Raw genomic sequence first — 25179 nt, 5'->3', positions numbered from 1 at the left:
TTCTAGCTGCACACGAGGGTCTGGGTTCAGCACCCACAGGTATTACTGCAACAGTTTCACTACTGAAATAATGTTATTGGGGACCAGGTCTTACTAAACAGACCGAGGGTTTTGTCCTTAAGTGCGACATCTGTCAGCAGATGAAGGTTTCTACTGAAACACGTCCACCACAAACACCACTATTGAGATCAGACAGACCTCTTGCATGTGTCTATTTGGACGACTGCATCCCCTTACAATCTGATGGGGCTTACAAGTACATCTAGGTAGCAGTGGATTCTGAGGCAGATACTTTAGCTTCACTTTTTTAACTGGGTGGGTACTTTGTGTTGGTCTGTGTTTTCTTAATCAGAATTAATAATGCTATTTTTGATTGGGCATACAGCAGTACAGTACAACATGCTTTTGTATCAGTTTGTTTAGAAACACTCCAGAACATTTGTCATCCTGGATCTGAGTATAGTGTGTAGCATTTACTCCCAGCTATTTTAGGGGGCTGACTTCCAATATTGTTCTCTACTTTTCGTTCAGTAAGAAAGATCTCATTTACAGCTCTAACTTGCAAGATTGGGCTTTTGGTCCTGTCCCTCCTTCTAGAAACTGTTAGCAGATGCTAACTTTAATTTTCAGTGAGACCACTAGGTGGCAGGCCATTCTGCGCCCAGGGCCTCAGGTAAGATGTCACATGAGGGACAGCTCCAAAGCCCACTACTAACCCATACTAAATTCATGTTTATGACAGGGGAAAGATGTACAGAGGTCTGAATGTAAATTCACAAGCATAAATCTTTTGATATACTTGAGAAGATTCCACAATTGTATGTTTTACAAAGAAGTTTCATGCACGTGTCTAGCTTTACTTAATCCATGCATCCTGTTATAACTATCAGTGCACAATTTTACCAGCTCACTATCTAACCTGGTGCAGCTAAGCTGTTTGCCCATTATATGCCAAACAGCAGTGATCTTTAAACTTTGATGTAGATGCCTCAAGTAAAACAAAGGTTTTGCCAGTATCCTCAAATAACAGAACTGTTACTGTCTTATAAAACAATATGTAAAATGCAAACATTCTTCACTGTGCCGAAGCCTCACATCTCAGGAATATCAATTTGTGCCCCAAAGACAACTACCATAGTGGTTGGTGTGAGATTTCTACTACTCGTGTAATGATCCCATTTGTTCATTATTTCTGCAGGCACTTGCGATTACAAGTACACACCTGCTGTTAATGTCATGGATGCCTCACAGTCCAATACAGTCCCTTGTGGATATTCAGTAGGTGCAGAAAACCAACTGACAACATAAGTGCTTAGGTTGCCACATTCAGTTATCTACAGAAAAACTGGGATGCATATTATCAATATCTGAGGATCAAATGTTTTTCCATAAAAAATCAAAAAGGCATGTCGGATGCTTGCAAAGTTGAACTGTCAAATGTGCCACTCAGAAATTCCATGGTAAGCTGCAGCTAAGGGAGCTGCTTTCAGGGCATGAAGGGCTGTCATGACCCAACTATGAAAGCCCACATTGCCCATTCTTGCAACGGCTTCTTGCAGTGTTGAACTATATTGACTTTTTTGCCAGGCTGATGTTGATTTCTAGTCTGACACTTGGGGCCAGATGTAGGAAGGCAAATACCGGTCGGTAACGGCCGATTTCGGCCGTTACCGACCGGTATTTGCAGATTGAGATGTAGGGGCCAGAAAAAGTGACAAATCTGTATATTTACCGATTCTGTAAATTTACCGATTCGGTAAAATACCGAATCGGTATATTTACCGAATCGGTAAATCTACATGTAGGTGGCACTGTATTCAGTGCCACAGGCCCTTACCGAATCATTATTTACCATGGAATACTGGGCCATATGTAGGTGGCCAAATACCGGTCGGTAAAACCGAAAACGGGTTGATTTCGGCGTTACCGACCGGTATTTAGCCATATGAGATGTACGTAATACCGAATTGAATCGATAATAACGAATCGGTAAATAATTACCGATTCCTTATTTACCGATTGGATAATACCGAAACAATGAATACCGATTCGGAAATAACGAATCGGTAAAAACCCCAAAAATGCGATGTAGCAAACCTCGTTATTACCGAATATGACCAAATTCGATAATAACAAATCAGTATTTACCACTTTTCCTGAGCAGGTGGTAATCAGGTGCAGTGCATACAAACAGGCCCAAAATGCATCTGTGTGAACACAATGGCGGGCCTCTACCTCATAGCAAGGCGGCTACACTTGAGAGCAGCAGGAGTGAGGATCTGGAGACGGGAAGGGCGGGTGTACAGACTACGCATCACATTGTTCCAATTGACTGAACCTAAAATCCATGAAAGGTACAGACTGCACCCACACACCATCCTTGACCTAATACGGGACCTAAAACCCTATCTGGAGCATCAGACACCAAGGGTGCACGCAATCCCCACCCATGTCCAGGTACTCTGTTGCCTGCACCTCCTTGCATCAGGAAGTTTCCAGGGTGTGATAGCCGCAGTGGGTGGCGTGTCACAGAGCTGTCTATCCCGTTTCTTCAACACCTTCCTGGATGCTATGATGGACAGAATGGAACATTATATCACCTTTCCCAGTACACAGGCGGAGCTGCAGAGGACCAAGCTGGAGTACTACCAACTTGCGCAGTTCCCACACGTAATTGGCTGCGTCGATGGGACCCATATACCCATCTGCCCACCTGCATCAAGTGAATACATCTACAGAAACCGCAAATCCACCCACTCCATCAATGTGCAGGTGATATGTAATGCCAAGTACATTATAACTGACATCGTGGCCAAATTCCCCGGGAGTAGCCATGACTCGTACATCTTCCGGAACAGTGGCATCCATACACGTCTGCTTGCTGGTGAATTTGGAGACGGATACCTACTAGGTAAGTCTATGTGACACACCCTGATGTACACCCTGGCTCTAGCTGTTGGTCACACAAATTAATGGCACTTTCTTCTGTACATAGGTGACAGCGCATATGCCCTACAGCTTATCTACTCACACCATATCTCAACCCAACCACCCCAAGGGAGAGGAGATACAATGTGGCACATAGGAGCACACGCAACGTGGTGGAGCGCACATTTGGATTGCTTAAAAGCAGATTCCGTTGCCTCCACAAAACTGGAGGTGCACGTCTGTACAGCCCCATCAAATGTTGCAAGATAATTGCTACATGTGCAATGCTACACAATCTGGCCACAAAAAAAGGAACAGCAGTGGAACTAACTGACTCAGAGGACGAGGACGAGGACAACCCTCAGCCAGAGCCCTGCGCAGCTGGTGTTGCAAATGAACATGATGGGAGACAGAGACGGGCAGAGATTACGTCAAACTATTTTTGAATGAGTAACGAGACAGAGCCAGTAACAGTTACATGTTAAGGTGTTTATTAAGCACACCTCCAGTATTGTGATCAGTGTCCAATCGGACATGGGTTACATCACCCATCTTATGTATGGCAATAGGCATAGGTCTCTACTTCCTGAGTCCACGCGCTGCACGTGCACGTTCCCTAGCACCACTGTCTGTTGTGTCGGACTGTTCCTGTGCAGCCCGTGGCGTTCACTGCGCCTCCTGCACTCGGGGTGTGAGGGCGTAATGCTACCACGGCTGGTAGCCTCCTCACTGTCCCCCCCTTCCATTGTGGCCGCCTTTGCATTCTGCAGGAGCTCTAAAGCTGAGGTCATAGACACCATTCCCCTGGCCACATCCCTGCTGCAATGCGCCATCTCCTCCTGCATGGCGATGGACCTGCGACACATCAGTGATGTTGCAGTGGCCAGCCGGTTCACGGACTTGGTATAGGCCTGGAGCCTCTGACTCTCCCTGCGCCTGCCAAGACAGTCCTGCTCCAGCTGGCTGCAGAGGTTGTCCACAGAGGTTGCTACTCTCTCCATTCCCGCACACAAGTTGTCTCCCATTGCACTGATGCCCTTTTCCATCCTGTGCATGTGCTTGTTGATGTGTGCCACCTCCCTGTGCATTGATTTCATCTCCCTCCATTGCAGGCGCTGGACCTTCAGCATGTTGCCTTCAAGTCCAGCAAACACACTTTCACCCTGCTCGGATGCCTCAGGACTGTCCGGCGTCGGGATGAACTGTGGGCCCCCCCGGAGGGAGTACCAGCCCTCTCCCTGTTGGCTCCCTCATGGATTGGACTTTGTTCGCCCACTGTGCCCTCCTCTGATGACTCCTCCATCTGCTGGAGGGTGGCCACGGCATGCCTCCTGCCTGACTGCGGTGGTGTTGGTGATCGTCGCAGTGGGGACTGGGTGAGAGGGTATGGCGGCCTTCCCTGGCGCTGTGGTGACGACTGTGGTGGAGGATATGATGGCTGTGATGGCACGGAGCTTGTGGTCCCTGCAGGCATGCTGTCATCCTCATGTTGCCTCCCCTCTGGCCTGGCTGACTTTGCTCTGCTGCCCTCTGCAGCACTGCGAGATGACTCTCCTGTAATGACACAAATGTCGATATACTCACTGCTCTGTCTGCAATAGAATTACATTAAACATCATGCCTACAGAGCACAGTGATTGTCCTGACGTAGCCAATTACTTTACCATGCTATTGTGTTTGCTAGCCTGACTGTCCTATACATCAGTTCCCTATGACTGCATCTCCCATAATGCATTGCAGGTAATCAGTAAGACATGGAGTGGAGTGGGAGCCCCTATGCCACTATGGGGATTGGGGTTGGGGAGGGGGTAGCACAGCATGCTGGGCATGCTTCTTACCTTGTTTCTTTGCTGCTCTGGCCGAGCTGTCTGCGTCTCCCACGCCACTCACACTCTCCGGCTGGATGGTGGACTCCACCATCTGTTCCAGTGGTGTTGGTGCTGGAACTCGGTTCTTTCCTCCACCTGTTTTGGCAGCCTGCCTCTGTCTCTCTGCCATCCTTACTTACGCTGTCTTCCTGAGGTCGTACCACCTCTTCCTGATGTCCTCTATGGTGCGCTGGGTCACACCTATGGCATTGATTTTGTCCCGAATGCCACTCCAGATTTGCCTCTTCTGTGACTCGGGCACTTGGTGGGACTGCGCTCCAAATAGCCTGTGATGGTCTTGGCTGACATTCTGGATCAGTACCTCCAGCGCCTTGTCACTGAACTTCAGTTTTCTTTTCCTATCACTTCCTTCCTTCTCCCTGTCCTGGCTTGCCATTTCAATGCTTGTTATCTGTTTGTTTTTTCTTGTTTGTAGCTGCGAGGCTCTGTTGCTGCTGGCTCCTCAGCTCACCTGCCTGCCTGCCTGCCTGCCTGCCTGCCTCACAGTGAGCTCCAGGTCCTGTGCAGCTGCCTGGTTGTGGCCACTTCCTGTTTGGGAGGTAATTGGGTGACACAGGATTCGCTAATTCAACGAATTACGAATTTTTGAATTACCGATTCGGTATTTACCGATTCGGTAATGTATTCTGTAACTCCGATTCGGTATTTGTATTTCGGTATTTTAATTTTTTACCGATTCGTTCACATTCGGTATTTATTACCGAATTTTAACGAATCGGTAATGTTTAGCGATTTTTTATCTACATCGCGTTTACCGAATTCTTAATACCGATTCGGTAAAATTTGGTATTAAGGATTCGGTATTCTTGATTTACCTACATATGGCCCACTATTCCATGGTAAATAACGAATTCCTGTGTACATGCACATCTGTGCATGTACACCTGTGCCATAAGGGCATGTATGTGTGTCACATGGCACACAAGCTAGAATCAGGGGTGCAACAGGGTGTCAAAGTGACACCCTGCCCCCCTTGCAAATTCTGTATTTTTACCGAATCGGTATTTACCGATTCGGTAATAGACATTGATTCATATGGTCCTCAAGGCCCATAGGAATCAATGACAATTACCGAATCGGTAAATACCGATTCGGTAATTACAGAATCCTACAGACTCGGTAAAAATACCGAATTTTTAACTACATCTCATTTACCGAATCTAGAATACCGAATCAGTAAAATTCGGTATTCTAGAGTCGGTAAATGAGAATTACCTACATCTAGCCCTTGGTGTTTCTTCGGGTATGATTTAATTTAATAAATCTTGTTTCATCAAGTACAATACTTTTACTCCCATACATTCCCATCAACAATCAGCTAATATGTTTCATTCTAATACATGCCATCCATCAACTGATTGTGCGCAATACTTTAGAAATGCTTATCATCCAAACAATGACATTAAATCACTATAGTGCCACATACTTCCTGGTCCATTATCTGTGGAATTGGCACAGTATAATAGACATATGAATTAAAAGTTGTGGATGGTAGAACATAGATTCATAACCCACCACTGAACAAAGTCAATGCTTGTATCCAAGTAGTCCCAAATGTAGAGGGGTGAAATGCTTTGTCTCTCGACTTCCTGTCATTTCCCTTCCCTCACAGAAAGTGGTGTCCATTATCCAGGCTAGATAGTGTGTGTTTTCCTGACCCTTGTATCCTTTGACTCTGTACCTTGTTTACTGATATGGCTGTTGGTAACCTTGCTTTTTTGCAATACAAGTCATGTTCGATCCTCTAATATAAACAAAGTGAATTTGCTACAGATGCTTATATTTTTTCATTGAATGCTTCTAATAGGTGAAATAAAGGTTAATTAGCTGTTAGAATGCACAGTCATAATGAAATGCACAGATACCACAATAGAGGTGGGCCTTAGTACTAGACATATGCTGACTTGTGTCACATGATTTCAGGTCTCATCATACACTCACGTTGTTTATAGCCAATATCACACCATGGTAAACAAGATGAGTTGGAAACCTGCACATAGTGTGTTTCTAGCGTGGGTTTGGAGGATCAGCATACTTGTTGTCCTTTCACAGGTATGCGACCTTTCCAGAACTTGAGGGGCAGTCTGTATTTTGGAGGAAAAGGAGGTAGGAGGCCAGTCCCCTAGTCTCTCAATGTGTTCAGTCCTTCCATTGCATGACAAGTTAGGCCGTGATGGACTTAAAGCCCCAGCTCATCCCCAGGGTGCACACCCTTCAACATTCACACAAGGTGATGATTTTTTATAGTATTAGGCCTGGCATCCTTGGCGTGGTTTCCCGTCTTTTTGCCTCTACCACCTGTTTATTTGACTGTATGCTGGACTTCGTTTATGCTATTTTATGTACTCTGGGCACTTTACCACTGTTGATCAGTGCTAAAGTGCAAGTGCTTCCTGTGTAAATTGTGATTCTGATTGGTTATCCATGATTGGCATATTTGATTTACTAGTAAACTCCTAGTAAAGTGTACTGTGTTTTCCTAGGGCCTGTAAATCAAACGCTACTAGTGGGCCTGCAGCACTGGTTGTGCCACCCATATGAGTAGCTCTGTAAACTCGTCTCAGGCCTGCCATGGCAGTGTTTGCAAGTGCAGCTGTAAACTGCCATATCGACCTGGCAAGTACAACTACTTGCCACGCCCTAACCTTCCATTTTACTACATGTAAGGCACCCCTAAGGTAGGCCCAAGGTACCCCTATGGGCCTACAAGGGTAAGATATGTACAAGTGTGTCTAATATGTCCTGATAGTGAAATACTGCCAATTTCATTTTTCCCTATTGAAAGGCCTATATCTCCCATAGGTTACCAAAGAAGCTCCCCTGTAACATTTTACAAGTGTAATTTTTGATAGCGAAGAGAAAGAGATTTGGAGTTTGGGCTCCCTGAGCTCAGCGTTTAAAAACACATCTTTTGGTGAAGAAGATTTTTAAAATTGTGTGTTTGAAAATGCCCCTTTTAGAAAGTGAGCATTGTCTTGTTTAACCACCCTGTGCCTCTGTCTGCTTGTAGAATCAACGTCTAGTTCAGATTGACAGGGGTCTGTCTGTGAATTCACTCTACACAGTCACACACAGGAAATTGAGGTGTGCCCTACACATCCTGATGGGCCATCACCAGGTTGATGGGTCTTCCTGAGCTAGAGTGGTGGGAGGAGTTGTAACCTGAACAGGGCTGTATCTGGCCTCTCACAATGCTGTCTCCGCCCCCGTTGAGTGTGTCTGGAGCCAAGGTAACACAAAGACAATCCTTTGAAGAATGCCTACTTCAAAGGTCAAAAGGGGTATAAGTATTGGTCCTAAAACCCCAGACTTTTAGAATACTTCTGGAACTCAGAACGCTGTCAAGAAGAGTACTGCCTCTTTGCTGTGTGCTGCTTTGCTGGGTTGCCCTGCAGTTGTGGCATCTGCCTGTGGGCAGTGAAATGACTGGACTTTGCTTTTGGTCCTGCTTTTCCAAGTTTCTCCAAGGCCTTATCTGTGTTTGTCTCCAGTTGGAAGTATCAGGGCCATCAAAAACTTAATCTAAAGCATTGCAAACTCCACTACTGGAAAATCCATCTTGCCTTGTGGTGCCAAATCCAGTTTTTGGCACTTGAAGATTGTTCCTGCTGCAAAGACCTGCTTAAAACCATCAAAATTGACGCATAGCCCTTCCAGTGCCTGTTTTTCCATCACAGCACTGCAGTACAGGAGAGATTTCCATGCACTGCCTCCGTACGGCCAAAGAAATCAATGCAGCACCTGTCAGCGGACGAAGAAACCGCTGCATCCAGAGGTCAGCGCACCGTGTCTCTGAACTCCAAGACCCCTGGACAGACTCTGACAGAGACCCTGCTGTGAATCGATGCATCGTGGTACCACAGCTGAAGAAATCAACGCATCACCTGTTTGCCACCACTGCACTGACCTCCAGCATGTCTGGATTGCCACGCATCGCACCTGGGAGCCAAGTTTTTCTGACGCATCACCAGCAGACCAGAACCATTTGGATTTTGACGCATCGTTTTCCCCTACAGTCTGGATTTGATGTAACAATTCTTCTGCATGCAGCAAAACTGAAGCATTGCCTCTCCATGGACTCTGGAACCAATGCAGCACTGTGTTTTCCTGAGCATCCCCCCTCTGTGGTTGTTTTGCTTTGTGGATTTTGAAGCATCTGAGGCACTTTGTGCAAAAACACTGCATCCATAGAGCTCTATTGCCAGAATGCTTGAAACCTTTAAAAAGTTATATTTTGGGTAGTGGCCAAGATGGGGGCCAAGTAGGGGATGTATGACGTTACAACGCATACTTTTGCAACGCCTACCTTTACAACGCATTTTTTACACCGCAACATCCATTACAACGCACACCATTACAACGCATACCATTACAACGAATTCTTTGAAACTACCTTTACAACGCATTCCACTACAACGCATACTACATTTACAACGCATACTATTACAACGCATTACATTGCATTGCATGTAAGGTAAGTGTTGGATAGTGTAGGGGTAAAAATTACTATTCTAACTCCAGGGGGTGCAACAGTAGGGTAAGTTTTGGATAATGTAGGGATAAAAATTACTATTCTAACTCCAGGGGGTGCAACAGTAGGGTAAGTGTTGGATAGTGTAGGGGTAAAAATTACTATTCTAACTCCAGGGGGTGCAACAGTAGGGTAAGTGTTGGATAGTGTAAGGGTATAATGTGTTGTCATGCTATGCGTTTAATGGTATGCGTTGTAATGACTGCGTTGTAATGGTATGCATTGTAGTGGTGTGCGTTGTAGTGTCATGCGTTGTAATGACTGCGTTGTAAATACATGCGTTGTAATGGATGTTGCGTTGTAAAAGTTTCATTGTAATGGTAGTGCGTTGTAAAAGTTGCGTTTTAAAGGTTGTATACCCCAAGTAGGACGTGCCTGCTAGCTTCTCCACTCCACCGCCGAGGCCCCGCCGACTAAACATTGCTGAGCACCGGGAGAAGTGCTGACCTGTGCTCCCCCCGCAACTAACAACACCAGAGAGCGGAGCTGGCCAGGAAAAGGACCTGGGAGGCACTGTCTGACCTGCATCTGGGGGAGATTGTCACGCCAGTATGCCGTCCTCCACTGAGCTGTGCCAGGGAGAACGCGGCGGCCAAGTAGCGAGGAGCCTGCCTGGGGGCGAGTGTGCCTGAAGTGCCTGGGTCCAGAGATCGGTCGACAGCTGCCGGATAGACAGCGGTGGAAGCCCTTAGACCGGGAGACACGGCAAAAAGACTTGTGACCGGGAGGCTGAGGAGAGCGCATGGAGAGGCCCCCTGAAGTGGTGAGTCATGCAGTGGAAGGCCCGCCTGGCGGAGAGGGGACCTAGTTGGGATGGCAAGCGGTGAAGAACAGCGGTGATCGCTGGGCCGGCTGCCTCTCCCCCCTCCCTCCCCCCCCGGCTCCAGGACCATGAGGAACAAGGCACTGGGCCCTCTCGAGACCGGAGAGCCTGAACCTCACTGGGAGCTGTGACTGCGGGAGATACCCCTATCCCGATGGGGTGGTGACTGTGCAGGTGAGGCTGCGGCAGACCTCTCCCCCCCTTTGTGAGGAAGTGAGAGGAGATTGAGGAGCAGATCGGCCGGGAGTGGCCGGGATGGAGAGTGGACACTGGTGAGGAGAGCGACGCTTGCCTTGCCCCCTCTTCTCCTTGCACTTCAGAGAAACGAGGTGAGGAGACCTGGGAGGTGGGTGAACTTGGTTGCTTGTGGGGCCTGTAACTGCCAGCACTAGTCCCCCTAGAAGACACCTGACGTCCCCATGCCTGTGTTAGAGCCCAGCCATTAGGCACTGCTCGTAGCGCCATCATTCACGGTGCCTGTGACTTTGACAGAGTCCCTTGGCTAGAAGTGAAGGGAGCTGGATTTATGCTGCGAAAGGCCCAGGCACCATGTGGTGGAGCAGCTACACAATACACAGTGTCCTGAAACTGAGGGGCATTCGTGGCAGCATGGCAGGAGGTGTAGAACGGCTGACATTTCTCATATCCGGCAGGGCCTCACAGTACACCTCCTGGGTCAGAGCATAACGCCAATCGAGATACCTTCCGTCATAACCAAGAAAGAACGGTCAGTCAAGGATCTCCTCCTCAGGTCTGGTTCCAGGAGCACTGAGACTCACCCTCCAGTGACTGGTGGCCCAGCAGACACAGAGACAGGGGAAGCAAATAGCCGGATTACACGAGCCTTCTTGGAGTCCCTATTTGCTTCTTTGAAAGAGGACATCCACACTATGCTGAAAGAGAGGACCCAAGAGTTGCGGGAGACACAGAGAGACCTAGACTCGCTGGGCAAGCGGGTAGACACACTGGAGACGCAGGCCACAACACGAGATGAGGAGATAGAACAGCTTCAGCAAGAGGTCATCCGCCTGCAAGATCAACAGTTGGACGTCCAGACCCACACTGAAAACCTCGAAAACCGTTCCTTGAAGAACAACATATGGATCCGAGCTGCTCCATAGGGGTCTGAAGGGCAACACATCGACGCTTTTGTGGAAGAGCTCTTCCGCTTCATCTTGGGTGTCCTGCCGGAGCAACAGATCAAGCTGGACAGAACCCATCAGGACCCGAAGAGAGCTGTAAAAACTCCCCCTCCTGACATACTTTTCAGCTTAAAGAAAGGATCCTCCGAGAGGCCCAAGCCAAGCATTCAATCAAATCAGATCTACTAAACCTCTCCTCTTCCAAGATTTACCAGCATCTACCCTGCCAAAAAGAAAGGAGTTTGGGTCGATCACCTCCCACTTGCGCTCCAAAGACATCTCTTATTCATGGGGCCATCCCTTTCTCTTAATATTCAGGTGGGAGGGTGCACTGGTCCAGGTTCACTCCCTGTAGGCTGCCAAGAAGCTGCTTGGCCTGGCTGATGTAGACCTGAACGTGCCTAGGTGATCAGGGTCCAGATTATGTCAATCTCGATCTGAAGGCTGGAAGAGAGTCGGCCAATATCCGTTTAGGCTCTGACCGGACTCTGAGACTATCGCCAAAGAGAGGTTGGTGGTCATTGCTTCTTTGGAAGAAGAGACTGCTAATGCGGACTAGGAGGGGTTTGGCCACGCTGAAATGAAGGGGGGCGGCTCCAACAGCTTGTAATTGAATGCTCCTGGGTCGTTACTGTATGGGGGTGGGGCGGGGAGGCGGGATGGATCCTGCTGACATCTTACACCTTTCCATGGGGTTGACCACCCAGTACTATGAGAATGTTCGAGGTTTCATGTTTACTTGTTGGAGTTTCGTTTTTGTGTTGAGTTGGTTCTCTCCTCCCTCCACCACAAGCCATCTGTACCAGGGTTACTGTACCGGGGTTGCCAGACAGGCTTTCACCCTCTAGCAACCCTGGCCCTTGTACTCACCATGGCCACACAATCACAATAGGCGCACTCGCGGACTTACCCTATGGCTACATCCCTTAAAATAATCTTGCTTAATGTAAGAGGTCTTAACAGCCCATCTAAGAGGCTGGCTGTCCTTTTGTTTCCCGAAAACTCTGATGCACACACCTGCCTTCTTCAAGAGACACACCTACTGCCCGAGACACTCACAGGCTGCGGGCCAGGGCATTTCCCCACCAGCTATTCTCTTCCCACTCCGCCAAAACAGCCGGAGTCGCCATTTTGGTTTCTGCGACCTTCCAAGGTAAAATATGTCCCAAATGGGTTGAAATCACGGCAGGTTGCTGGCGCACCCGTTCAATTTGGGCCAACATGCGCTAACCAGTGCTATAGTTTATGCCCTAAACTCCGGCCAGGAGGAGTTTCTTTTTTTTTTCTTTTCAAAACAAACTTTATTGATTACCATATAGAATTTGCCAGTTGTTATAAAACATTGCATTTTGGTATTTTCCGTTTTCGTACTTCTAGCACATGTTAGTTGATGCATTATGGTACGTGCACGCTGGCCCACCCAAAGTTATATTATAAACACAAAAACATTTTGCATGCTGCATTTGTAAGAAAAAGGTAAATATTTCAGTAGGTTATTAACATAACTTCTAACAATACCCCTTTAGCCTGACCTCGCCCCTCCCCCCTCCCACGTTCTGGCCCGCCAGGTCTATTCTGTCTATCCTGGAAACTGCTTGTGTAGTTATCCCTCACCAATTCCTTTAGTGTTGTGCAGGTTTATATGTCTTCTTTTCACTCGGTAATTGTACCTCCTAGTGCAGCACATAATGGTCTCTACTGTGGGGTTGGGGTAGTGTGGCGCGGGAAGAGGTCCAGAACTTTAAAGCCCTCCAGAGAGGTGTCCCATTCCATTGGGTGTTTGCGCAACCCTCGCGCCTCTTCTGGTCTGTTTGCCGCACTCTCTGTGCTACTCCAGTGCACCAATTCATCATACCATGTGGATAGCGCAGGGGGTCTCATGGATTTCCACTGCATGGTAATAGCACGTATAGCTAGTATAAAGGTAAGATCTAGGAAACAAAGTTAAACTTTTTGGGCTCTTGTGCACTTGCGGAGCCCCAGTAAGTATTCAGTTATATTGTCTTCAATCTGTAAGTGTGTAACCTCCCCAACCACACCTCGCACCCCCTCCCAATAGTAACTAAGTTGGTGGCAAATCCGTAGCATGTGTACAAAGCCCGCTTCCTCAGATTTGCAATGAGGACAGCAGTGCTGGGTGTCTGGAAACATGCAGTGTAGTCAGCGCTGGGTTAAATTGGATCTGTGCAGGACCATGCTTTGTATAAATTTGAATTTGGCATTGCGGGACACTAGCTTGGGATGCTCCAGTATACTTGCCCACGCTTTGTCAGCTAGTACACAATCCGTATTTTCCAACCATTTCATTTTTAAGTCGGTGAACGGGACAACGTCTGTGCACAGATACCAACCAGGAGGAGTTTCTTTACGAGGTGGTAAAGGGAATGGCCTAATCCCCAGACAGATCACTAATCATAGGAGGGGATCTCAATCTTGTCCTTGATCACAATATGGATAGATCGGCCCAGCAGTATGGCCAGATGGGGACTCTTACTGAACAAGCATTTGCAATGCATAAGGTCTCGCATTAGGAAAGTTTGAGCTATTGGTATTGTAAATGACACATTTTTTATATATGTGTTGGTTTTGAAAATAGCAAAAATAATAGCTTTGTCATTTACAATGCCAATAGTTATAACTTGTGACACCTATAGCATTTGTAATGCAATATGTGTTGTATTCACGTGACTTAGATGTATTGATATTACAAATAACAATGGCTTTGAATTTTTTAAATAATTAATACTTAAAAAAAAGTTATTGTAATTTATAATGGCAATAGCTTAAACTTTTGTAAATAACTTTTGTGAAGAATATGTTCAGTGTATTTTATTGTGACGAAAATCCAAGAACAGAAGTGAAATACTAACCTCTTTTTGTGACATTTGTAATAAAGCTTGAAACATTGAGAGATCATATTTGACCCAGTTGTTGGTAAATGGTTGCACAGATTGATGCTGTGGTGGGGCTGAGAGATGTTGTGGTGGCGACTAGTGATGCTGTGGCATTCAATGATCCTGTGGTAGCGCATAGTGATGTTGTTGTGCCCCTTAGTGATGCTGTGGTGGTGCTGAGTGATGCTGTGGTGATGCGATAGATAGAGTGAGTGGGATAGACAGATCGAGTGAGGGCGATAGATAGATAGAGGGAGGGCGATAGAGAGATTGAGTGAGCGAGATAGATAGATAGATAGGAGTGAGGGCGATAGATAGCTAGACAGATAGATAGAGTGATGGCGATCAGTATCTAAATAAATAGATAGAATGAGGGCGATAGATCGATAGAAAGATAGATAGAGTGAGGGCGATAGATAGCGTGAGGGCGATAGATAAATAGATAGATAGAGTGAGGGCGATTAGATAGATAGATAGAGTTAGGGCGATAGATAGAGTGAGGGCGATAGATAGAGTGAGGGCGATAGATAGAGTGAGGGCGATAGATAGAGTGAGGGCGATAGATAGAGTGAGGGCGATAAGATAGAGTGAAAGCGATAAGATAGAGTGAAGGCGATAGATAGAGTGAGGGCGATTAGATAGAGTGAGGGCGATAGATAGAGTGAGGGCGATTAGATAGAGTGAGGCCCATAGATAGATAGAGTGAGGGCGATAGATAGACAGATAGAGTGAGGGCGATTAGATAGATAGACTGAGGCCGATAGATAGAGTGAGGGCGATAGATAGACAGAGTGAGGGCGATAGATCGATAGACAGATAGAGTGAGGGCGATAGATCGATAGACAGATAGAGTGAGGGCGATAGATAGATAGATAGTTGTGTGTGTGGTTGTGGTTGTGTGTGTGGTTGTGGGTATGTGTGCGTGGTTGTGTGTGGTTGTGTGTGTGTGGTTGTGTGTGTTATGCTTTGTTTTTCTATGTTATGAAATGCTATGTTTTGTTGGGTTTGGTATGTTATGTTTTGCTAGGCTATGATATGTTTTGTTTTGTTATGTTATGCTATGTTTTGTTATGCTATGCAATGTATTGTTTTGCTATTCTATGCTTTGTTTTGTTATACTATGCTATGTTTTTTTGCTATCTATGCTTTGTTTTGTTATGCTATGCAATGCTTTGTTGTGTTTGTTATGCTATGCTTTGTTATGCTATGCTATGCTGTGTTGTGTTGTGTTGTGTTTTGCTATGCTATGCTTTGTTTTGCTATGCTATGTTTTGTTATGCTATGTTTTGTTATGCTATGCTATGTTTTGTTATGCTATGCTTTGTTATGCTTTGTTATGCTATGCTATGTTTTGCTATGCTATGCTTTGTTTTGCTATGCTATGTTTTGTTGTGTTTGATATGCTATGTTTTGCTATGCTATTATATGTTTTGCTATGCCATGTTTTGTTATGCCATGTTTTGTTATGCCATGTTTTGTTATGCCATGTTTTGTTAGGCTATGTTTTGTTTTGCTATCCTATGCTTTGTTTTGTTATGCTATGCTCTGTTTAGTTTTGCTATCCTATGCTATGTTGTGTTTTGTTATGCTATGCTATGTTGTGTTTTGTTATGCTATGCTATGCTATGTTTTGTTATGCTATGTTTTGTTATGCTATACTATGTTTTGTTTTGCTATGCTATGCTTTGTTATGCTTTGTTATGCTATGCTATGTTTTGCTATGCTATGCTATGTTTTGCTATGCTATGCTTTGTTTTGCTATGCTATGTTTTGTTGTGTTTGATATGCTATGTTTTGCTATGCTATTATATGTTTTGCTATGCCATGTTTTGTTATGCCATGTTTTGTTATGCCATGTTTTGTTATGCCATGTTTTGTTATGCCATGTTTTGTTAGGCTATGTTTTGTTTTGCTATGTTTTGTTTTGCTATCCTATGCTTTGTTTTGTTATGCTATGCTCTGTTTAGTTTTGCTATCCTATGCTATGTTGTGTTTTGTTATGCTATGCTATGCTATGTTGTGTTTTGTTATGCTATGTTGTGTTTTGTTATGCTATGCTGTGTTTTGTTATGCTATGCTATGTTTTGTTATGCTATGCTATGCTATGCTGTGTTTTGTTATGCTATGCTGTGTTTTGTTATGCTATGCTATGTTTTGTTATGCTATGCTATGCTATGCTGTGTTTTGTTATGCTATGCTGTGTTTTGTTATGCTATGCTATGTTTTGTTGTGTTTTGTTATGCTATTTTTTGTTATGCTATGTGTTGTTGTGCTTTATTACGCTATGCTTGGTTATGCTGTGCTTGGTTATGCTGTGCTTGGTTATGCTGTGCTTGGTTATGCTGTGCTTGGTTGTGCTGTGCTTGGTTGTGCTGTGCTTGGTTGTGCTTGGTTGTGCTGTGTTTTGCTGTGCTGTGTTTTGCTGTGCTGTGTTTTGCTGTGCTGTGTTTTGCTGTGCTGTGTTTTGCTGTGCTGTGCTGTGTTTTGCTGTGCTGTGCTTTGCTGTGCTGTGTTTTGCTGTGCTGTGTTTTGCTGTGCTGTGCTGTGTTTTGCTGTGCTGTGTTTTGCTATGCTGTGCTGTGTTTTGCTGTGCTGTGCTTTGCTGTGCTGTGCTTTGCTGTGCTGTGGTTTGCTGTGTTGTGCTGTGCTGTGTTTTGCTGTGCTGTGCTTTGCTGTGCTGTGTTGTGCTGTGCTGTGCTGTGTTGTGCTGTGCTGTGTTGTGCTGTGCTGTGCTGTGCTGTGTTTTGCTGTGCTGTGCTGTGTTTTGCTGTGCTGTGCTTTGCTGTGTTTTGCTGTGCTGTGCTTTGCTGTGTTTTGCTGTGTTTTGCTGTGCTGTGCTGTCCTGTGCTTTGCTGTGCTGTGTTGTGTTGTGTTTTGCTGTGCTGTGCTGTGTTGTGTTGTGCTGTGCTGTGCTGTGCTGTGCTGTGCTGTGCTTTGCTGTGCTATGTTATGTTGTGTTTTGCTGTGCTGTGCTGTGGTTTGCTGTGCTGTGCTGTCCTGTGCTGTGCTTTGCTGTGCTATGTTATGTTGTGTTTTGCTGTGCTGTGGTTTGCTGTGCTGTGCTGTCCTGTGCTGTGCTTTGCTGTGCTGTGCTATGTTATGTTGTGTTTTGCTGTGCTGTGCTGTGGTTTGCTGTGCTGTGCTGTCCTGTGCTGTGCTTTGCTGTGCTGTGCTATGTTATGTTGTGTTTTGCTGTGTTGTGCTGTGTTGTGCTGTGTTGTGCTGTGCTGTGTTGTGTTTTGCTGTGCTGTGCTTTGCTGTGCTGTGTTGTGTTTTGCTGTGTTTTGCTGTGTTTTGCTGTGCTGTGCTGTGTTGTGTTTTGCTGTGCTGTGTTGTGTTGTGCTGTGCTGTGTTTTGCTGTGCTGTGCTGTGTTGTGCTGTGTTGTGTTGTGTTTTGCTGTGCTGTGCTGTGTTGTGCTGTGCTTTGCTGTGCTGTGTTGCGTTTTGCTGTGCTGTGCTGTGCTGTGTTGTGTTTTGCTGTGCTGTGTTGTGCTGTGCTGTGTTTTGCTGTGCTGTGCTGTGTTTTGCTGTGCTGTGTTGCGTTTTGCTGTGCTGTGCTGTGTTGTGCTGTGTTTTGCTGTGCTGTGTTGTGTTTTGCTGTGCTGTGCTGTGTTTTGCTGTGCTGTGTTGTGTTGTGTTGTGTTTTGCTGTGCTGGTAAGGGTATGTGAGGGTGTGTGTGAGGGGGTGTGAAGGTGAGGGTGAGGAGGTGTGTGAGGGTGAGGAGGTGTGTGAGGGGTGAGGGGGTGAGGGCGTGAGGGTGAGTGTCTCCAATGAATGTCACTGCTTGGCTTTCTTTGAAAATGTTCAGTGCTGCAAATAGAGCATGCCGCCCTAATTATCACAGCATGAGGCCCCAAAGATATAATTATCACAGCATGCAGAGAGCCGCCCCACGCTGCTGGAGCACTCAACTGCACATTAATTATAGTTGAGTGCTCCAGCAGCCTGGGGCGCCTGTTGACATGCTGTGATAAGTGGGTCTCATGCTGTGATAATTGTTGCGGCGCCTGAGGAAGTGGAGACTCCTGCTGGGATAATTGGTCTTGTGGCGCCTCAGGAAGTAGAGTTTCATGCTGGGATAATTGGTCTGGCGGGCTTGCAGCGCCTGACGTCCAACAAACGTGCACAAGCTGCTCAACCTTGAAGCACGTTCACAGACCTGGGTCGGCTCGTGCCCAGGTCTGTATCGGGCTCGTTCACAGCTGTTACTCCCTTGACAGGGAGGAAGGTGACTATAGTCTCGCTGGCGGGAGCGCTTCGCGCTCCAACGCCAGCTCGACCTAAAAAGGGAGACAGATGCTAACAGAGATGAGACTGACAGATATATGGAGGGCCCGACATCGGACGTCAAGAGAGTACACGTTCTACTCCCACCCTCACAAGATGTATGCCAGAATCGATTACATACTGACCACTGATGCAATATCCCAACAAACTTAACAGGTCAAGATACTTCCTTGCCCACTGTCGGATCACTCGGCAGTGCATATATATTTAGCCCTCTCTTGTCAACGCTCTACTTGTCGGCTGTGGAGGTTAAGAGAGACGATGTTACAATGCCCCACAGCGGTTCAGCGTGTTACTCAGCCTATAGTGGATTACCTGGCCAATAATGATACACCGGACACCCCCATTGCCATGTTGTGGGACACATTGAATGCGGTAGTCAGGGGGGAGTTTCGAAGCTATATCTGCGCAGGACAACAAATCTCGGAGGGAAAAAGGGAGCAACTCTCAGGGTCACGAAACAATTTACAGCGCGAGAGCTCAGCTCGCCGACTTGGACATTGATAGGGCCGAGCACGCTGCACTGCGGCTTCAGCATGCATTTTATTCCAAAGGGGACAGATGTGGGAGACTTTTGGCCAACAAGCTGCGCTCGCAGTGGCAATTGTCCAATTTCCCACTGATTATAGATCACTCTGGGCAGGAGCAGGTCACCGATCAGGGCATTGCCAATAGCTTTCGACAATATTACGCATCCCTGTACAAGGCGCAGGAACTCCCTGAAATGGAACCTATGCAATATCTGTAGGGTAGTGGAAGTTATACCTGCCATATCACAACTAAAACCACTTACATCTCCGGGTCCGGACGGATTCTCCTCTCTTTTTTATAAGGCTTTCTGTACTACCCTGGCCCCACTGCTAGAGAGGGGTATTAAACTCGATTGATTTATCCTCTCCTATTCAACCCTCAATGCTAGAGGCGTTAGTTAGGGTCATACCTAAACTAGGGAAGGACAAGTGGAACAGTACTTCCTACCGCCCTATCTCCCTCCTTAACGTAAACCTTAAAATATTCACAGGGATTCTGGCACAGAGGCTCTCCTCCTGCCTTCCAGGGTTACTCGACCCAGACCAGTCAGGCTTTGTACCGAGAAGCCAGTGCTCAAACAATAATAAACGTCTACTCCATATAATAGATAAATTGGAGAGTTTCCAGGACGAGCGCATGGTCCTCTCAGTAGATGCTGAGAAGGCGTTTGAATGGGTACATTGGCCCTATCTCAAAGCTACCGTACATCCCTTCGGTCTGCCAGACCATTTTGTTAATTGGGTCTTCGCTAGCTAAACCAAGCCTACTGCACTGGCCCGGGTGAATGGAGTGGTCTCTGCCCCCTTCCCTATCCAACAAGGGATGAGACAGGGGTGCCCTCTCTCATAGCTCCTATTCGCTCTATACGTGGAACCCATGGCGCAAAGAGTGCGTGACGACCCCTCAATCTCCGGAGTAAAGTTTGGAGGAGAGGACCACAAAATCAGCCTGTACGCTGAGAACGTGGTGGCCACCCTGGAGCAACCGGAGCAGTCACTACCTGCCTTGTTGGGGGAGCTTGGACGCTTTGAGCATGCATCGGGATTCAAGATGAATGTCAGTAAGTCCCTGGTTCTAGGTCTGACTCTCAGTCCAGCTACGTTGAACTCCCTTAAACACGCACACCACCTTCAGTGGGCTCAGGATTCTGTTTTATACGTGGGTCTACAACTTGCAAGCAATATTCAAAGCACTATCTCCTTGAACTACACGGCACTGCTGTGGCACATCGCGACTGACTCCGTCAATGATGACCATAACCGCTGTCCTGGCTGGGCCGTGTCGCAGCCAATAAAATGACAGTATTACCTAAAACCATGTATATATTCCAGGCCCTCCCTGTTGTACCTCCTACAGGCGTACTGCGCGCACTGCAGACAAAACTAGAATGCTTCATCTGTCGAGACAAGCGGCCCAGGATGCACAGAGGTTTAGGTTACAGCGCTCCAACGGAGGGGGGACTGGCGATTTCAAATCTGCAGGAGTACTATTGGGCAGCGTAGGTGCGTGCTCTAATCGAATGGCCTCGGCCAGAGTCTAAGAAGCACTGGCTGTTCATGGACAGGGCACTAGCTAAGCCACCACTGTGGGGGTCCCCTTCCTCATCAAATCGGCCAGACTGCGTTATATGTACCTATCCAAGGTGATGCATTCCACTATCTCGGCTTGAGACAGAGTGGCTGTCTTGCGAGGGCTCACAACATTTCCATCACCAATCACGCCTATATTCAATAATCCCGACCTTTACTCTGGGAATGAATGCGATTAACTACGCGCAGGTTGCCGTTCAGTAGGCCGCTTCTTCGATGTGGAAGGGCCGTTGCCTTTTAATGTCCTACGGATGCAGCATAATCTTCCTGAAAGAGAACGCTACCGTTACTAACAGATTAGACACTGGGTACTGCAGCCAGAGGTACATAAAGGGGCAGAGAGACAGCTTACGTCATTTGAAAAATGGCTACTCACTAGACACATGGATGCTGGACTGACGACGGACCTTTACAAACTAATCCCTGGAGGTCCCAGTTCTGAGAAAACACCTAGTCAGCAGAGATGGGAAGGGGAACTGGGCAGGACGTTATCGCCGAAGGAATGGCAGGATATCTACTTCAGGATTTGCCATTCTGCACATAGTGTCGCTAATATAGAAACTGCGACACAAATAGTAATTTTTTGGTACTTGACACCGCCACGGCGTCACAGAGGCAATATAGCACATAGCCCCCTATGCTGGAGGACCTGTGGTTCGTTGGGTACTTTGACCCATCTAATATGGGAATGCCCCCAGCTGTCACATTATTGGCAACAGCTTTTGGACGACATCGAAACTCAAATACCCTGCTTTCCATTCTACATTCTCCTCGGCCTGCCTAACCCCATTACCTTCCTGCTTAGATCAAGGAGGGGGAAACAGACGGCATTGGCTCTGGGGGTGGCTCTACAAAACATCCTATCTCACTGGGGAAAACAACAACGCCTACCTATGTCTGATGGTTGCACAGACTATGGGGGGTTCTCTGGATGGAAAAAATCTCTCTTTCACTGGCTAACCCAGGGGCCTCCTTCCATGACCTGTGGAGACCCATCCAATCGCTATTGACTTCGGAATTCAAGGAACTCACCTGCCCGAAATACTTAAGACTTCTATGTTTGGCAGACCTGCCTCAGAGCGAACCTTCGAACGATGGGTCATCTCAGGACACACATGGCTAGACAATTTGGATCGGGAGTTGAGCTTGGTAACACCATTAATGCGTGCCTTAAGCCTTCAAGGGGTGAGGGAGGGAGGAATTGGGGGGGGGAGTTTTGTTGGGCGGAACTCGCAGCAGGGTTTATGGAACATATGCCATTTTTATATGTTGTATGTCTATCCTGAAATTAGTAAAGACATTTAAACAAAAAGTCATATTTTGAGTTGTGTATGTTGGATTTGTATTGCTTTTCATCTCGTTTGGTTTAAAGATACTTTCTTTTTCTAAACTGGTGTGATGTCCATTTGTAGTGTTTTCACTGTGTTATTGTGTGCGCTGTGTACAAATACTTTACACATTGCCTCTGAGATACGCCTGACTGCTAATGCCACGCTACCAAGGGGGTGAGCAGGGGTTTTCTGGGTGTGTAACTCGCTCGTCCTGACTAGATTGAAGGGTCCCTACGTGGACAGGTTACAAGCCACTGCCAACTAGGCAGCCCCAATTCTAACATATAGGATGACAGTTCTTTAAAAACTTGACCATGAGTTGGAATTGTATGAAAGACATGCTCTTATACACACTCAACACTCAAGAAAATATGAAAACGTGACATGCATATACAACTACTTATCAGGCCTACGCAATCTTTGTTCCCTGATCACGAAATACGAGCATCCAAGATGCACTTTGCTAAATGGGATGCTTGGGAAAATCACTGGACATTAAATCTTGCGTTTCCCTGCACATTTAAAGAGAGTAACAGGTATGGCGCAAGTTGTATGACATTTCCACAAACGTATGCAACACCCACCCGCCAAACTGCTTCCGAATGTATTTTTTTCAAACTGACTCCTTTTTTGCCAGCAGAAATTAGTTGTAAGCTGGCACAAACGTCGAACCAAAAGACTTCAAATATTTAGACAAAAGCATATTGAGAGAATGCAATTCTAACTGGTAATAAATTTGTGGCAAAAAACGTTTAAAAAAACTTGACTGAATCAAAACACGCTGTCACTTACATATGTAAGCAAAGCGCATACGTTTTCAACAAATGAAAGGATTCTTTATTTTATGCTTTTAAAAATGCATTAGTGTAATTGCCCTGCAACGAATTACCTTCTGAGCTATAAGCTTCGCCACGACGTCTCTGGCGTGCACATCAATTGTGCATATTGTCATGATCTTCTGACGGTCGCCAGGGGTGAGCTCCCCTAGCAGCATGTTGATAAGGGCATTCAGCTGAGCAATCTGCAAAATAATTATATTTCAATGGAGATATTACACCTTGAAAAAATCTATTATGTGTCAAGTGCTAAATGGAGCAGTTACGGGTGTCTGTATGAGCTGTTTCAATCAAGGCAAATAACTTTTTTACACTAATCACGAGATTGCTTTCTAATACCAGCGTCTCTAACAATGAAAATCCACCTGATGTTAACAATTACAACTTCTGTACACTGTGAGGGCTTATTGTTTTGAAAGGTTGTTTTATTTGAATAATATGTATGTGGAATACAGTAAGGCAACTGTATTGAGATAGTACAAACAGGCACACTTCGCTTTAGTATATTCCAGGCCCAATATCTGTAGCTTGCCTCCTCGCACCTACATAAACATGCACCCCAAAATAAATGGCAGGTGCAGCAGGGGATCGTCCTTAATGTTGGAGGGGCCCCACCATCCCATCTTTTTCCAAACATGAAGGGTGTCTGTCAGGCTGAGCAAAGGTCAGCCTAGCAACACTCTAAGTTCAGGTCAGGCAGCTAAGTGCTGTACATGTGCTAAATGTGCAGGTGCCTGGCTGTCTGCGCTGATCTTTGCCGAGCTGAAGATGTCACAAGCCCTGTGAGCGTGACCTCCTCAGCCTGGCAAAGTGCCTTTTGGTCCTCACCCTCATGACAACAGGGAGCGTTGCTGATGACCTCGGACATGGCGCTTCAGTTTAAGGCCATGAAGTCCCCAGAGCTGAGTGTCTATCAGTGAAGCCCGTCACTGAGTGGGGTGGGTCAGCAGTCCCATTCCACTTTGTGACGAATAAAGGGCAGCCATCACCTGCTCAAATCACTGGCCGCCACAGGGCAGATGTCACAATGCAAAAGACGAAAAGCATGTCTGGTCAAGTATCTTAATTCCCAGAGAAGCACCCCAATGTAAAGAAGGCAACCAATGACAAAGCAAATAGTTTTGGCTTTTAGATATATTGTCGCACACATAGAAGAGGCACCCCAAGGTAAGCAACCATTCAAGCTTCTCGCTCACTCACTCTCTCACACATTTACACTCAGTGCAATATGACAATAGCCGCTCAAGCTTCCCTCACTCACAGTACACGTATGAGATGAAGAACAGCAGAGCATGTTTTCCTCATTCACGCACGCAAGGTTCCTACACACATGGTGGTACAGCACAAGTAGCAACAAACCAGTCATCCCTAGAAACAAAGAATAGACCACGTACAGATATAATAGTGGTACGCTCTTCACACACATTAACAAAGTCCATACCTGCTTGCGATTGTAATCTTTAAGCGCCGTTTCAAACCCTTCTTCGAGCCGTTCAAAGGCAATTCCGACATCTGCAGCCCACCAAATTTGACTTCCAGTTAAAGCAGCCTGGGCAGAGTAGTCAAAAAGCCACTGATCGCGTGGCTTGTCTTCATACGCGGAGATTGCTTCCATTATCTCCTGCCGGACCGCTGAACGCATGGCTCCTTCCAAATGACGCAACCATCCTTCGGCCTGCAATAGGCAATTAATCCAAAATTGTTAAAAATGTTTGTACAATATAAAGCCAGGGATCATGGTAAACCGACATACAGACAACCTTTGAGGACACCAGCCACTCTTTCCTTAGCCTGGGGACTGGCACGTAGAGACCAACAACAATCTTGTTTACCATATGCTACATGCGCTTAACCATTTCAGTTTGCGCACATATGCTACAGGAACAGTTTTAATTTTGAATATCTTCATTTAGGAAATGCACACATGTCCAAAACAGTGCAGAAACAGATCACATACTAATACTTTTGACATGGGCATCAATTTACCAAAATACCAGGGGTGGCGGAAGCGACGTCACATACCTTTTGACCTTAATAACAACATATGAAGTGATGTTATAGACAACAGGTGAAACCCATAGACCCAGTGGGACAGGGATAATGTTGAAAGCTTACAAAAATGAGGATAATGTTGAAAGCTTACAAAAATGTCCCAAGTGGCATCATTTAAAATTGTTTCCAACATTCGTGCAATATATTAGCTCAATGTATTGCATGTGTAAATATATTACAGGCAAATATATCACCTAAATAATCCAAAAGATGGTATTTTATATTTTAGAAAATATCCAAATACATGCGCTTATTAATTGGCAGCATATAGCGTGAATGGAAAGTGCTCAATGTGCAAAGTGAATACAAGGTGAAACACATAAAAACGAGAACAAAGGCAACAGC

The 25179-nt window shown here is 46.2% G+C and overlaps 1 protein-coding gene across 1 annotated transcript in view; it reads right to left on the bottom strand.

Annotated features, from left to right (window-relative positions):
* LOC144824202 (dynein axonemal heavy chain 11-like) overlaps window positions 1–25179 on the bottom strand; it is a 3356387-nt gene that overhangs the window by 2018350 nt on the left and 1312858 nt on the right. The window contains exons 41-42 of the mRNA XM_078683354.1: window positions 24224–24457; window positions 22836–22967 (exon numbers count right to left, since the gene is read on the bottom strand). Of these exons, the coding sequence (XP_078539480.1) occupies window positions 22836–22967; window positions 24224–24457 (366 nt within the window). The remainder of the gene's footprint in view (window positions 1–22835; window positions 22968–24223; window positions 24458–25179) is intronic.

The sequence above is a fragment of the Lissotriton helveticus genome, chromosome 3_1, assembly GCF_964261635.1.
Source record: "Lissotriton helveticus chromosome 3_1, aLisHel1.1, whole genome shotgun sequence".
In the NCBI taxonomy this organism is placed as follows: domain Eukaryota; kingdom Metazoa; phylum Chordata; class Amphibia; order Caudata; family Salamandridae; genus Lissotriton; species Lissotriton helveticus.
This window is presented reverse-complemented; position numbering and strand designations above follow the sequence as displayed.